Source organism: Drosophila guanche, unplaced genomic scaffold (genome assembly GCF_900245975.1).
Source record: "Drosophila guanche unplaced genomic scaffold, DGUA_6, whole genome shotgun sequence".
NCBI classification, from domain to species: domain Eukaryota; kingdom Metazoa; phylum Arthropoda; class Insecta; order Diptera; family Drosophilidae; genus Drosophila; species Drosophila guanche.
Window position 1 is genome coordinate 5,558,566 of NW_022995747.1, and position 14,831 is coordinate 5,573,396.

At 46.9% G+C, this 14,831-nt stretch overlaps 4 protein-coding genes across 5 annotated transcripts; 1 reads left to right on the forward strand and 3 right to left on the reverse strand.

Annotated features, from left to right (window-relative positions):
* Window positions 1-415: 415 nt before the first annotated feature.
* Window positions 416-2,932, reverse strand: LOC117583390 (sodium-independent sulfate anion transporter). The gene is made up of 3 exons (XM_034271673.1): window positions 2,455-2,932; window positions 1,108-2,197; window positions 416-1,042 (listed from the first exon to the last, which is right to left on the reverse strand). The coding sequence occupies exons 1-3, from the start codon at window positions 2,818-2,820 to the stop codon at window positions 465-467; spliced, it is 2,034 nt and encodes a 677-aa protein (XP_034127564.1). The 5' UTR covers window positions 2,821-2,932; the 3' UTR covers window positions 416-464.
* Window positions 2,933-5,253: 2,321 nt separating this feature from the next.
* On the forward strand, window positions 5,254-11,101 carry LOC117583614 (chromodomain-helicase-DNA-binding protein 7). Of its 2 annotated transcripts, none has more exons than XM_034272056.1 (3): window positions 5,254-5,381; window positions 8,523-9,362; window positions 9,557-11,101. In XM_034272056.1, the coding sequence occupies exons 2-3, from the start codon at window positions 8,558-8,560 to the stop codon at window positions 11,041-11,043; spliced, it is 2,292 nt and encodes a 763-aa protein (XP_034127947.1). In that variant the 5' UTR covers window positions 5,254-5,381; window positions 8,523-8,557; the 3' UTR covers window positions 11,044-11,101. The 2 variants fall into 2 exon arrangements, with proteins under 2 accessions (XP_034127947.1, XP_034127946.1); XM_034272055.1 differs by lacking the exon at window positions 5,254-5,381 and adding an exon at window positions 6,804-6,907.
* A 138-nt stretch (window positions 11,102-11,239) lies between these two features.
* On the reverse strand, window positions 11,240-12,847 carry LOC117583615 (cysteine-rich hydrophobic domain-containing protein 2). Its single transcript, XM_034272057.1, has 3 exons — window positions 12,690-12,847; window positions 12,116-12,326; window positions 11,240-12,048 (listed from the first exon to the last, which is right to left on the reverse strand). The coding sequence occupies exons 1-3, from the start codon at window positions 12,815-12,817 to the stop codon at window positions 11,881-11,883; spliced, it is 507 nt and encodes a 168-aa protein (XP_034127948.1). The 5' UTR covers window positions 12,818-12,847; the 3' UTR covers window positions 11,240-11,880.
* Window positions 12,825-14,617, reverse strand: LOC117583616 (short coiled-coil protein B). Its single transcript, XM_034272058.1, has 3 exons — window positions 14,391-14,617; window positions 13,379-14,318; window positions 12,825-13,070 (listed from the first exon to the last, which is right to left on the reverse strand). Exons 1-2 carry the CDS (start codon window positions 14,443-14,445, stop codon window positions 13,966-13,968), a joined length of 408 nt encoding a protein of 135 aa, XP_034127949.1. The 5' UTR covers window positions 14,446-14,617; the 3' UTR covers window positions 12,825-13,070; window positions 13,379-13,965.
* Between the last annotated feature and the right edge of the window lie 214 nt (window positions 14,618-14,831).

The window sequence follows — 14,831 nt, forward strand, 5'->3', positions numbered from 1 at the left end:
CATTTCGAATTGATTTCGAAAAGGGTCATTTAATCTTTTGCAGTACAAAGTCAAGCCACACTGCTACAAATTTGGTAGGCAAAACTAGTCAACAAAACTAAAATAGTTAAAATAGTTATGTAATTTTCAGAAAAATGCTCCAAGGTGTCCAAAACATTTACTTTTTGGTTCCTGTGTCGGGCAGTGCATTTTTCTGTGCATGTCCGAACGTGTTTGAACATGTGCAAAGCTGCGCTGGCGCTGTCGCTGTCGCTGCTGTTAACGGCATGTTAATGTTAACGAACATAATGTTAAGCAACTGACTTTCATGGCTATCAACAGCTCACTGCCATGAAACTTGTTTTTGTTCAGTGGTCAGAAAATCGAATTTGAGTTGATTTCAGAACGATGGATAGTAGTGAGAGTGAGTATTAAATTAAATTCACTATAAATCTAACTTTATTCACATCGAAGAGATGACTAATCTAACTCTTGGCCAGGGACAAAGTGCTGGCCATGCTGACGCACTCGCTGGTGCCGGGACCCGTCTCCACGCGCTCCAAGGAGTCCACAGAGCGAGAGAGATCCTGGCCCTCTTCCGGCCGGAGCTCCTGGTTGAGGGCGTGAGTGTTGTAGCAGAGCACGAGACGTGTGTTGAGGCCCTCGAAGATGCTGACCACGCTGGGCTTGAGGTTGAAGAAGATGATCTTCTGCCGGCGCACTCGGAAGTCGTCCACCATGGAGGAGATTACCTTGGCGGCAGTGAAGTCAGCGGCGTAGATGTAGGTGCAGTCGATGACCACCGGCAGGGTGGACTTGCTGCCCAACTTGAGTACCATGTTGCGGACAAACTCCACCGAGGGGAAGATGAGACAGCGATCGGGTGTGATCTTCACGAAGCGTATGCCCTGCTGCGTCTCCAGCTGCTCCAGCGTCACCTTGGGCCGTGCCGCGTAGTACAGGATGAAGAGCAGATTCACGCCAATGGCCACCATGATGCCGATCTCCAGAGGCAGCACCAGGCAGGTGACAAAGGCCAGTATTCCAGGCACTAGATCGGAGCCTGCAGGTGTAAGAGGAATGGGGTCAGATCGCAGGGTGTGGGAGCAGGACTGGGGCTGCACTCACGCTTGCTGCGCCACATGGGCGTGACGACCTGGTACTGCACTTGGAAGATGACCGCGGAAATGATGATGGCAGCCAGCACCGCCTTGGGGATGAATGCAAAGTACTCGGTGAGAAAGTTCAGGGCCAGCACCACAATGATGCCGATGTACAGATTGGACATGTTGGTGCGGCAGCCGCTGGCATTGTTTACCGCAGAGCGGGCCAGTCCGCCGTTGCAGCGGTAGCCCGAGAACACGGAGGTGGCAATGTTTCCCACGCCACAGGCGATCATCTCCTGCGTTATGTCGATCTGCCGTCCCTTGGCAAAGGCCTTGCAAACGGACATCGTCTCGAGCAGCGCCATAATGGGCACAATCAGCAGGCCGTAGCCCAAGCTCTGCACCATCTCCAGAAAGTTCTGGCCGGGTACGGGCGGGATGCCGGCCGTGGCATTTCCAGGCTGTGCTTCGATGGAGAAGGGCGGCCACGAGGGTGTCGGCATGCCTTTTGGGATGTGGCCAGTCAGGCGGAAGGGATTAGTGCCCTTGGCGTCCAGGTGCATGGTGATCAGCGTGAAGATGATCACGATTGAGGCGTTGCGGGAGGTGGCCAGGAACTTGATCACTTGGTTGAAGGCTCTCTGGAATCCGTTTCTGCGGGACTCATCCTTGGGGCCAATGGCGACTCTGCCAAGGCTGCGCATCGCCAGCAGCAGGAAGAGGCAGCCGAAGCCCAGGCACGTGTCCGCCACTCGAATGTTCTCAATGTCCTTGAACATGCTGATCCATGTCTCCAGAAAGGAATCGCCATCGCTCTTCACGCCCAGCATCGATCGCATCTGCGAGGTGGACACAATGAGGGCGACGGCGCTGGTGAATCCCGCACTCACGGGCCCCGACACGAACTCCACCAGGCAGCCGAGCTTGAAGATGGCCATGAATATCTCTATGATGCCCGTGAGGAAGGTCAGCAGCACGGAGCGCTGCCAGGAGCCCTGCGCGAACTGGAATGTCATGAGGGAGGCCACTGCCGTGCTGCCAATTGTGCTGTCCTTGCACGTGCCCAACAGCACGTACACGAAGCAGCCCATGAAGGAGCCATAGAGTCCATACTGGAAGGAAGATGTTTGTTAGTTCCAATGATCCACTGCAGCTTTATCGGTTTAATGAATCCACCATGCTTTGAACATGTATTCCCCTGCCTGATACTTTCGAGCTGCTCGATCGAACACGAAGCTGCCAACCAGCTCGAACCACAATCTTGATTTGACTTTTGCCCACGGAACTTGCTAACGAGCTCGGATAACAATCTCCCCAGATGATATCTTAATTGAGTAATCAGCAGCCTGCCTTCTTTTTAGCAACTCACCTCTGGGGGAAGACCGACGACGCCAGAGTAGGCCAGGCCCTGGGGAATGACCGTGAGGCCAACGGTGAAGCCGGCGAGAAGATCGCCGATGCAGTCGCGCCTATTGTAGCGCGGCAGCCAGGTGAGGAAGGGCAAACGCTTCTTCAGGGTCTTCTTGCGGAAGATGCTGCGGACGTAGCGGGAACAGCAGGAGGGGGATGACTCATCCTGCTTGGCCGCCTCCAGCTGCTCGAGGCTCTTGCACTTGGAGGTGCGGTGGTCGGTGATCAGAATGAAGTCCGTGGAGGAGCTATCGAACTGCGCCTCCAGGTTCTGGCTCACCTCCGCCTGCTTGCGGAACGTTACCTCGTTCTCCAGCGTGGACATTGTGGACTGGGACTCGGACTGGGCCTGTGATCTCGTATATGCTCGCGGGCCAACTGAACTGATGGAGCGCCTTGGACATGCGGACTCAACCTGATGCTGCCCGGCTGCGTCACGCGCTCTTATCTCCGGAGGCTGTTTGCCCACCGTCCGGCGCGTGCGTGTGTGGGAGCGGGATACAGGTTGTATCTTTCAGTTATCTCCACAGCGCCTCCGTAAACACGCCAAACTCTACACAGTAGCGATCTTGACAATGACCAGCCCCAGCCCCACACCCAGTACCAGTCGTAGCCACAGCCCCCCCACCTATGCAGCTCCTAGCTATTCCGAGCCTTTGTTTGCAGTGGAATTCTCGGCCTGTCCAACTGGCACAACTGTCCCCATTGATCTGAATTTTTCCATTAATCAACGGAGCGCCGATATGCTCTGCCCTGTTCCCATATTGATCGGGTAAATATTGATCTTGACAGTTGTTAATCTGTGATTAGAGTGATATGTTTTCTTGGGGCTCAAATCTCTGTTAATAATCGAAAGTGAGGGGTTACTGTGGCCAACTGGCAAAAGGTGTATTTCATCAGGAATGTACATACTGGAAGCTGTACTCGCTAGAGTGCAGGTAATGCTGTCTTCTTATCTGCGAACGACTCTTAGATATGAACAGAACAGGAAGGAAGCACACAATACCTGTCTGGTAAGACAAATAAGATCAGACGGATGCTGCAAGCACGGCTTAACCAGCTCAACCAATCCATTTAGATAAAGAAACAACACCAGTTACTTCTCTTGGAGAACGATTACCCAATCTGAAGAACGCAAAAAACTTTTAACAGGGAGGAACAAAGCACAAACCCTCGCAAGAACAATAAGAACAATGAGAGCATTATTTTGCATGTCCCCGCGTCTGTGTCCTCCTACTGCTACATGTCATTGGTGTAGTTCCGGCTCAGGTGCGATGCCTCATGCGGCGTTGACGAAACACACTCATAGAGCCCCACAGAGTGCTTAATTCTATGCTGAATTCTATGCCAAGATACTTGGCACAAGCCATGGCATGACGCACAAAAGTTCAAAACACCCCCTGAGCCAGTGGCAGTGGCAGTGTTTGCTCTAGTATCTCTCGTACATTTGCCGTTGTTGGCTTATGGCTAAACTACCAGACGCTAATCAAATTCTGGGGCCCCATAAATATTTGCCAACCTGGATGGGGAATATTTTCGGCGCAACTCTGCGATAAAGCGTTAAAATTAGCGCCGGGCTAGTGATGGGGTCACCGTTTCAACTTGGCTGGTAGCCTATTGTGCTCAGGGTTATCTTAGGGAATCAAATTTCATAATTACTTTTACTGCCAGAAGTTAAAATCTGATTTATCAGCCCTGCCGTATATTGATGTTCCGCTACAAACTGGACACATAACCGTTTTACCACATACTTTATCATTGATTTAGTTCCAACATATAAATGTTTTTCTCATACGTATACTAATCCACAGATAATAAACTTTCAAAGGAAGGACTAGCAGTCCAATATTCAAATTCAAACTTAACAGGGCTGCCATATCGTTTAAAAAAGGTTGAGGGAAATATCAACTGCTTTGTTCCAACAATGACGAGGCGTCAAGCAGTACTTTGGCGCAGTATTTAAATAGAAGGAACACATTTACAAAATGTAAGAAATTCAATTGAAGAAGCGTCTGTGTAGCGATTACCAAAAATGTCGTACTCGCAAAACCCTTAAATTAAACTGCGGCCTTAAGTTTATATGTCACAGGTACATCAGAGCTGCCACACCGTTGAGAAAAGGTACCTTGGCTGTGACATTGACGCGAGTGCCCATACTGTTTTTATTTTTACTGTTTCATTAAGTCCGGGTCGAGCTCTACAGCTTCTAGCTGGCCCGCCAACCTGACAACCGACGGTCGCCCGAAGATATACATACATATGTATGCACATAACCAGCGGCCAGCTACCCGATCTCTCCTCGTGAATTATCTTCGAGATCGGGGACTACGACAGAGTGTTCAAGCTTTGTTTTGTGTGTTTGGTTATCTTTTCGTAGTTATGAAAGGGAACTCCCAAGCATCAAGCTGATTTCCCAGACAGGTTGTGCAGAAAGAGGAAGTTCCTTTACAATTGGATTCCCCCAAATCTTATTTTGGGTTTTGCTATGCGTATATTGAGTGGATTGGATTACATCATCCACCTTTTAAAACGCCAACTTTAAATAGAATATTAGCGGTAATCAGAGCTATTAGTAGAAACATGTATGTATACAGGCATGTGAACGTGTATTCAAAATAAGTCAGTTGAAAGTCGATTTCATGGCTAGGCTTCCCGAACTGAGCACCAAGCGGGTATGGCTGGCGTCGCGAAATCAGATTCTGGTTTTCCTGCTACTTCGTCCGTTTAGTTTGGGGCCCCCTCAACTCTTAGTTGGAATTCGCGATTCTAGCCCGACAGTTCGAGTACGAAAATAAGGCCAAACAAAAGCGTACCAAGAAGAAGATAAACAGAGCCAGCAAGTGCCCGAATCCGACGAATGAATCATCTTCGGTTTTTATGGTCGTCGTGAGTTTGTTTTTCACTTTGATTTTTTGTTGCATTTTACGTAGATATTTTTCCAGCCGCTCTCGAGTCGAATCGAGAGTCTCGTCTCTCGGGCTGGCCGCCTCCCGAGCGGCTTCCGCCCCTTCCCTCGTACTATGTGTGTGAGGTTTGTTTTTTATCAACAAAACTATTTATTCGAAGCTCAATATTATACATATAGTCACAGGCAGTAATAAGTCTGCAATGACAGACAGACATCTGTGTGCGGGTGTGTTCTACATTATGTACATACACAGTCTACACGCTCACACTCCATACACACACACGAGTATGCCAGAATTTTCATTCAACGACATTATATGTATGTACATTATATTCGGGCACTCGTTGAGCAGATAAATCGTCTCTCTGTGATGAGTTCATGCAAAAATATGAGAAAGGCTTTCCGCATTTTCCCAGCCACTTCCCCCAGTCTCTGCCGGCTTGGCTATGTCCATGAAGTATAGTGGAGTTCAAGTTTCCTGTTCTGGCTGTGGCTATGTCTCCTCTGCCGCACTCTCTACGCTCTCTAGCACGCAATACTTGTAAATCTAGTTTCGACTCGAGCCTTTAGACAATCAGATACGATCCCGCTTCCCATACATACCCATACATAGCATAAGCCACCCTAAAACTACAATCAAATCCTAGGAACAAGAATTTAGCTGTCCGAAAATACGATATGTTGCCATCCAGGGCTGGCACAGTAGAAACCATAAAAGGCTGCTCACCTGTGGCTGTAGTGGATGAAAGCTTTTTGAAAGATGATCTTCCAGGATTCTCTGACAGAAATCTTGTTTTTTTTCAGCTGAGTGTATCGGCTCCTCATAATTATTAACAGATTTGAGTTATACAGATACGATTTAAGATAATAGGAAGAAGAATGATTTAAATATTATGTAACGAACACAAACATTTAGTGGCCAAAGTGAACACAAAAATTACCATCCCTCATATTATGTCATTATTAAAATAAATTGAAAGAATATGTAATCAAAAATCGATAATGTTTGCCTTTTTTTAACATAAAAGTCCACAAATGTTGCGAGATTCCGAACCATCTAACCATTATTTATGTAAATATGTACATATGTAGCTTTCAATTTGCATATCTGTTGTTTTCTTCCGAAAAACCCCGTTCTTAAAATAAGAGAAAAATAAAATACATAAATACGAAAAAAATAATAAAAAATGCCGACAGCCAAATATAACAAGCGACTGTCTCTCGCAATCTCTCACAATCTCAAAACCAACTAGACACCATAACCATTTATTTGTGCCTTTCTGAAAATATAACACCGAACCGAAGCGCACATAGCATATGTATGTACGTAAAATACATATATATGCGTATATATAGTTTGGATTTTGTAGGCCCGTTCGTCGCTTTCGAGTTTTCAAATTTAGTATTGAAATCGCCGTTAACGACGGTGGTTGCTTCAATTTCGCCGTTGCTTGCTCTTCGTTTCCTGAGCGCTCTCTCTCTCTCTCTGTCTCGCGCGCTGCTGGTAAGTCCAAGTGTATGGGTGTGTTCTTCTGGCTGCCAAGCAAGTCATTTGCTGAATAATAGTTGAATCTTGGAAATTGTTTTAAAACTATTGAACTGTCGGCCTCAAAATATCTGGAAATGGCAAGGAGGGGTTCCGGAGCACACCGAGGGGGCTGTCATGTCAGTTGTCAATTGGCTTTTATTTAAATTCGATATGGATGTAATTGGAAAATTTAATTCAGTTGTTCTTTTTCTTGAAAAACTTCTCAGCACTCACATAATAAGCGTAAATTTGTGCTCGCGCGCGTGTGTGCGTTTGTGTTTTCATGTTCGTGTTCGAGAGTCGGAGCCGACGAAAAGAGCGCAGCTTATTCTTGTTTTGCTGCGCTGGTTCAAGGCACATTGATACAAGGTGACCAATTTCCGTTCATTGAGAGTGAAACCTACCTGTGCTGCGTACCTGCCTATAGAAAGAAACTAAAAAACGTGCTATGTAGAGGCATAATCACCGTATATTATTGTATCATGCGGCTTATTGTCAACGTTCCGTTGTATCTCTGCTCATTACAGTGGACACAATCAATTTAAATTTAATTGGGAAAATACATATCCGCTTTGGGTGCAGTGTTAGTTTTGAGTACATGTGTGCCCGCCCCCAAATGCTATAAAGCCTATCCAAATCGAAGGAAATCGCGGTATTGAATCAGATGTGCCAAACAGGACCAACAGGCCATGAGGTCAGACAACCCGTTTCGTTTTCCATGACCCCGTGACCACTGTGCTATTTGCTAATCTCAAGCCGCGCGTTATATTTGCAAGAAATGCCACAGAAAGCTGGAAAATGACGCAAAAACTGTTCGGATTTTTTCGAATATTGCCCCTTGCCATTATCCCCTCTCCCGTCTTCATGACATTGACGGGAATAAAGTCTTCCTCTTGCCTTAATTTGGCATATTCTTTTGTTTCTCTTCGCATAATTTGTATTTCTTTTGAATTTTTTGCGATTGCGACTACTTACGAAGTAGCTGTGTGCGCTCACCCTTAATTTCTTAAGAATTTATATTAATTATTCATTAGCCCCATATCATATTTACGAAAACACTATCTCAAAAAAAGAGTTCATTTCTATTATTGAGCGACGACTTCTTGATTGTTATTTGGTATGTGTGGTGCAAGTGTGTGTGTGTTCGTGTGTGTTGTACGTTCGTATTTGACGTGTTTTTTCGGGCCATTATTGTTTTGAAATTCGTAATCAAAATCGATAAAAATATATGCTTCCCCAGTACCAGATTTGTGTGCTTTTTTCCTTAAGTTTTCTATTGGTATGTGTGCACGATTGGGGTATGGTATGAGTGTGTTGGGTTCTGCTCTTTTCATGGATTTTGGAATGTGTTAAACAGTTGGAAACACGTCAACATCCCGTCCACATTTCATGGTTTTGTAAGCTCAAACTGAAAACACACAAACGTTTCTATGGAAGTTGTCCAAAGGTGGTGGATTTCCAAAGTAGAATTGAAATATGTATGGACTTCAAATATACATACAGACATGCGTATACAATATTTTCCAAATAATATTGGAAGACACACAAGTTTTCAATATTTTCAAAGCCAATCGAATTATTTCTGCTTCAGATACTACAGAGTGATTAAATTTCACTCATAGAACAATGTTAATGCCACGATATATGGGCCTGAACGACAGCACTTCGTCGTCGGGCAAAAATGCATCCAGCTCGTCCTCATCCAGCGGGAGCCCAGCCATCACGGTGGCCGCCCACACGAAGATGCGTCTGCTGAACAAAGTGGAGCACAACATGCGTCAGAGCCAAGGTCAGAGCCAGAGCCAGAATATCAACAGCCTCATCAGCACGGCCGCAACGGGCAATGGAGTTGTGGGCGATGTGGACGGCCTACTCATGCCCATGCGCATTGAGGTGAACCATTCGCCGCCACCCGCAGTCGTGCCGATGGGCCCAGGCATTGGTGGGGGTGGGGCCAAGAGCGATGTTGTTGTCCATGCAAACACGCGGCCGGAGCGCAACCTGTGGAGTCGACCCGAGATGCTGGAAATGCTGAGCATAATGCAGAACATCAATGCGCTTGAGAAGCTGCACGATCGGAACACAAAGAGCGAGCACGTGTTCCGGCAGGTCGAGACGATAATGCGCAGCAAGGGATACGTGAAAAAGTCGAGCATTCAGATCTGGACCAAGTGGAAGTTCCTTAAGTCCACCTACAACACAACGACGCGGTACGGCACTGGAGTGCCCAAGGTGGTGCCTGAGGAGGTCTACCGCGTCCTCTGCCGCATGCTGGGTGGCGGTGATGGCCTTAACGCCAGTGGCAGCCTCAGCGAATGCGGCAACTCCATGGACAGCTCCAAGACTATGGGCGAGGAGGATGAAATGGGCGTGGAACATCCCATATTTGGCTTTCGTTTGGGCCTCGTGAAACCGGAGCCCATTGATACAGGTAGGAGGCAAAATAAGTGGCAACGCTGGCTTGAAACCCCCGTTTTGAAATTTACACCAACAGACGCTTTGACGTTTCGTTTTTTATTTTTTGCACAATATCCAGACGATTAGTTGCAGTGGCCGTGCGTCGCGTAGGACTTTCTGTTGATTAGTATATTCTATTAATTTTATAAATTGATCGACCACTTGCAGGCTACGAAACAGCGCCGAAGGACGTGATATCCGAGCCAGACTTGGAAGCTTTCAACAACGAGGCACACAATCGCGGTGATCCCGACAACGTGCCCCACATGCCCATCATTGTTTCGGTGAAGCACGAGCCCGAAGTGGACCTGGGCATGGACGGCACAAACACCCCGCCTCCCACGGCTCCAGCATCTCCCACGCCGCCGCCAGTGAGCGTGGAACTTAATGCTGATGATTCCAATCACATGTACACACCCTCGCCAATAATGCCACCGCTGCGAGTGGCGTCGTTTGCCAAGGATGAGCTGAAAAGGCCCACCCACGGCATACTGCAGATCGATCGTCCGCCGTCGTCCCTAGGGCAAATGGGACCGTTTCCAGGCCAACACGACAAAGGCACCCGCTCGATGGCACTGCAGAGCACGAGCAGCATCAACTTCGTGCATCCCACCAGCAAGCTAATGCTGCCCCGGAAGCAGCCCGTGCGCCTGCCACGTGACATCAGTGTCCAGCCGGCGGGAATGCGCCTCAAGTCGGTGCCCATGCGGGAGACGGGTTATTCGCTGCGCCCCGAACGCATGATTCCCGATCTGGGACATTCTATATCGCCACCACAGTCCCCGACGCCACCGCCCCCCATCTACTCACAGAGCGTACTGCGGGGCCCTCCTCCTAGGTACCCCATGCCATCCCAAGCTCCATCCAGCAGCCACCAAGCCCAATATCTGGCGCAACAGCAGTCGCAACAGCAGCCGCAGCCACAGCCTCAGACGCGAAAGCGTCGTAATGGCCAGACCCCTGCAGTTCCTGTCAAGTTGCAGCGGAGTTCTATGGGCTACGAGTCGACGCCCAAGAATTCCCGTGCTGCACCCCCGGCCGAAGCTCGGTCCGCCCCAGAGGACAGCCGCAACTCAAAGGAGGAACAGAAGGAGCGACGCAAGCGGCAGCATGAGGATCTGTTCACCAAGGAGCTCACCCTGCTGGCCAATGGCATGCGGACGGCGCAGAAGGAAATGCTCGACGACTTCTTCAAGCAGCAGAGAAAGTTCGCCCGGAGCGAGCACCTTTTCCAGATGAAGCAAGACTCTCTGGTGATGAAGGCATTGCGCAAACAAACGGATGCTCTGCTGCAAGTTGCCAACGAGCTGATAGGAGACAACCACGCGCCGAAGATGGAGAAGGATAATCGTGAGACTAGTGCAGAGAAAAATACGGAAAAGAAAGAAGATATAGCCGAGGAGAAGGAAAATAAAGCTGCGGAAAATGAAGACAAAGCTGAGGAGAACGAAGATGCTGATGCCGATGGTGCGGATTCGGAGAACGAGGAGGATGATGAAGATGCCGAAGAAGAGGACGAGGAAGAGTATGATGATGAGGAAAACATGAACTTTGAAAGCGAGATGGACATATGCACAATGGCAATGTCCGAATCGGCCAAGAGCCACAGCCATGATGAGTCCAGCGACGGCGACGCTCACAGCGAGGCCGAGTAGTAGTTTCCACCCCCGTAGATCCCTAGTATTACCCCCAAAAAGTAATTAGACATTTTAGCAGAAACCGATTCATTCCAATCGCATTCCTTAAGTTTAAACCCTAAAAAACATATATTCCTAGAGCCAGGCCCGCGCATTGTTAAAAGACTTGATAATATTTAAGCATACAAAAATAACTGCAAGAAACGAGAAGTAATTATAATTAAATGTATTTATTGTTCACCGATTGTCCGTGCCACAAGCATGGATCATCCAAAGTGCTGTAAGATTATTGAAACAACAAACACATACAAACATACCACACATAAAAGTATGATAAAGAATACATTATGAATGATATGATATCAACAGAAGAAACAAATCAAACGTTGTTTATAATTTTTGTGAATCTCTTCTGATGGGGGGTTACAGATATTCAATTTAAAATTTCCTAACAAGAAAAATACATACGTAAATATGTTTAAATATTGCATTAGTTTGACAAAACAAATTGAGAAAAAAGGTTGAAAAGAAAACTAGAAATTAGTTGCTCTTAGTATCTAGAAAATTTGTTTAAACTAAATATTAGATATTACTAGGCTTAAAATGACAATCTGCGAATGCACTTAACTAGTTAATGCCCCCCCTTTGTGCTCTCTCCGTTTCGCCTGATTGCGGGTTAGTTTACAATTCTGGTTAGGCCTAAAGCAATGTGTGTGTTAGTAGCTAGTATTTTATTTTACAATTACCATTACGTTTACGATTACATGTGTGCCTGTGCCCCCCGCTACCATTATTCTGCCTCTCTGCGTGTGCTTAATGTGGGTGAGAGGGAGAGAGAGTAGAGTGGAGCCCTATCTAGTCCGGCCGATAGATGGGCGTTTTGGGTATAAATTCAATTAAAATAACATACTCCATCATGGAATTGGAATCACATTGTTGCTTATGCAGTCGCCAGTGCAGGCCCAGCTTATGATATAAATGATTATTCTCCCATTCGAACAGTTTGTCCAGAGTGAGTTGTGTCTGTGTGCATACAAAGAAATGGAAACGAGTTAGAACATTTTCTATAATAATAATCTGGTATGCTTACGCGTTTGCTCAGACAGATGACTGGCCAGAGGGAGCAGCCGAGGGTGCAACAGCAGCAAACGCAGCCACAGAAGAGCCACTTGACATTGACGGGTAGGGATTTCTTCAGTACGCCATTAATCCGACCCACAGTCGCTTTAAACTCCTCGGGTGCCACGCGTGACAGCAGGCCGCATGGAAACTCCGCATTAAAGCGATTGCTCAGACCAAATCTGTGAGTAAAGGGCGAGAAATTAATTATGGACTACTGAGGTTCCTACTCTCCACCCCATGTGGCGCCTCTACTAAGTAGCTAACGTTTCTCTTATGCAACATGCTGGCAATTGACAGCTGGGGCCACAGAAAAATGCACCCAGCAACGGCGACAGGTCGAGCACCACCCCAAAAATGAGGTCAAGCCGTATCAATAAAGCCGCTCTACAAGCAAAACTCTGCGAAAGCCTATGACGAAATTAGGTGGCACAGACCTTGAACTACATTTTCAATTGCAGCATACAGACAAAAAACGAATCGAGTCTATCTTCCCTCCATCACTGATATAAACTATTCTCGAGTATTCTTTATCGACAACTTACACAGTCATATTGCCAGCGCCTCGAATTATGATGGGCTCGGGCACTGGCGCCACCGATTGATCCTGAAAGTGCTCCAACTCCTCCAGCTGCTCATCCTCGTAGATGGCATCGAAATCGGAGAAAGACATAGTTTAAGTTATAATTGCTGATAGGCCTCACAAGGCTGCAAAGAGGAAGGCGAAGGCGTCACAGCAGACGGCGACAGGCAGATGGTCAAAACATGTTTGGGTATGTTCGTGCCTGCTTTTGTTTCAAATCAAATCGTTGCAGTGCGCTTTCAGTTGATGTCGTTGGATGAGCAGCCGCTGCCTTTGTTGTTGGCTGCTGCTTCCGCCATACGCTTTGTCGTCAATTGCGCTCTTTTCTGATATGAGATGACGTCTTCTCCAGGAGGGGGCGGGCAGCATGGAGGGTCGAGATCAAAGTATAAAATAAAATGCATATTAAAATTGGAAAACAATGATTTTTAATAGCAGTATGACGCTGTACAACACTATTTCGCCGTCTGCTTTGTTGTTGCTGCTGCTGCTGGCGATGTCGTACATGGGAGGGGGATAGATCCGTGAGGGCCTTTTGACTCCCATACAAAGACATTTCAATACTATAAGTTTGTTTATCCAATTGAAACATGATAGCACGCAAAATATAGGCCAACATCAGCTGCAACAAAAACACAAACGACTACACACCTCCTCCTATTACACGACGACTCCCTCCACTGCACTGCTATTACACCTTTCCTTTCTTTCCCACGCAGCGTATTTCGCAATCACTTTTTTCAAAACAGCCGTAGACGCACTGTCGCACTGGAGGTTTTTACGAGTGTTTTATTTTGCCATTTGACAGGTTTTTTTGTTATCATTCGAGCACAGGGTTTACAACTTTTACACGCTTTCTACGTTTTGTAATACGAAAATAGCTTCTCCTCTGCTCTGCTCTCGTGCTGCTGTATATTTGTTGTTTGAGGCACGAACAGCTGTTGGCCGCGCAGGGTTGATATTGATATATTGATTTATTTATTAACTATATAAAATAAATACGTTGTATGTATAATATACATAGCCAGCTAGTATAAAGCTTAAACGCTAAACAAAGACAATGGTGTTGTGCACAAATTCGAAAAGTTAGCAACTCAAAAAACATTGCAGCATTAGACTAGGCTAGGATACAATTATAAAATAAAGGTTTAGACGAGTATGTTTTCGCAATTGCATGAACGACAAGGCATATTTGAGAGGTACAGGCTTCCTTCCGGTATCTGGGTAGAAACGATTTTCTACTTCTTTTTCGCCGCACTGGGGCTGGTCGATTGGAACACCGACGAAGCGGACATCAGATTCTCGATGTACTGCCCCAGAACCTGGTTTTCGGAGCGCAATTTGAGATTCTCCTCCTTCACAGAGTCCACACGCTGGGACAGATCGTCCAGGGTGTTTTGCAGCTCCAGCACCTGGGTGATCAGGCGTGCCTTCTCCTCGCGATCATCCTGCGCCATCTCCAGCGTGTCCAGCGAATGCTGGGAGGAATCTGGAGTTGAGCTTCGGTTAGTGAACGACGAGCGCAACGAATCCATGGACTGGCCACTGGGCATATGTGGGGCTGTCGAGGGCTCATCCTCCTGGATGACAACTGCTCAAAGAGAAATTAAGGTTTGAAATGAAATCATCATCACGAGACTCGCCCACTCCCACACTCTCTCACCCTGCGGATCTTCGTCTATGGCCAGTATGCTGTCATCGTTGTTAAGCAGTGACATGGTTAGGTTCTGGGTAACGCCGTTTCCCTCAATTTTGCAGCTATTTTTATTTAATGTTCGGTAAAAATTTTGCAAACGTTTTCTGAATTGTTTTGTCACGAAAACGAAAACTACCACTTTGTCTGCGCGCTTCTTTGCCACACTGGCCAATATGAGCTGCTGTGGCACGTTGCCCAACACTCATCGAAGTTCAACCGGAAGAAGTCTACTTATTTTATGTTTTTTACCAACTTTTTAAACAGTTAAGCCGCCCCTAATTTCTGCGATGTTATCTTGAAGTGTTTAAGAAAGTCATTATTCATTTACCTGTATAAAGTCGTGAACATAAGCACAATACCTGTTGTTTTGATGCGATTCAGTGAAGAGTTTTCTTTCAGCTGCAACAC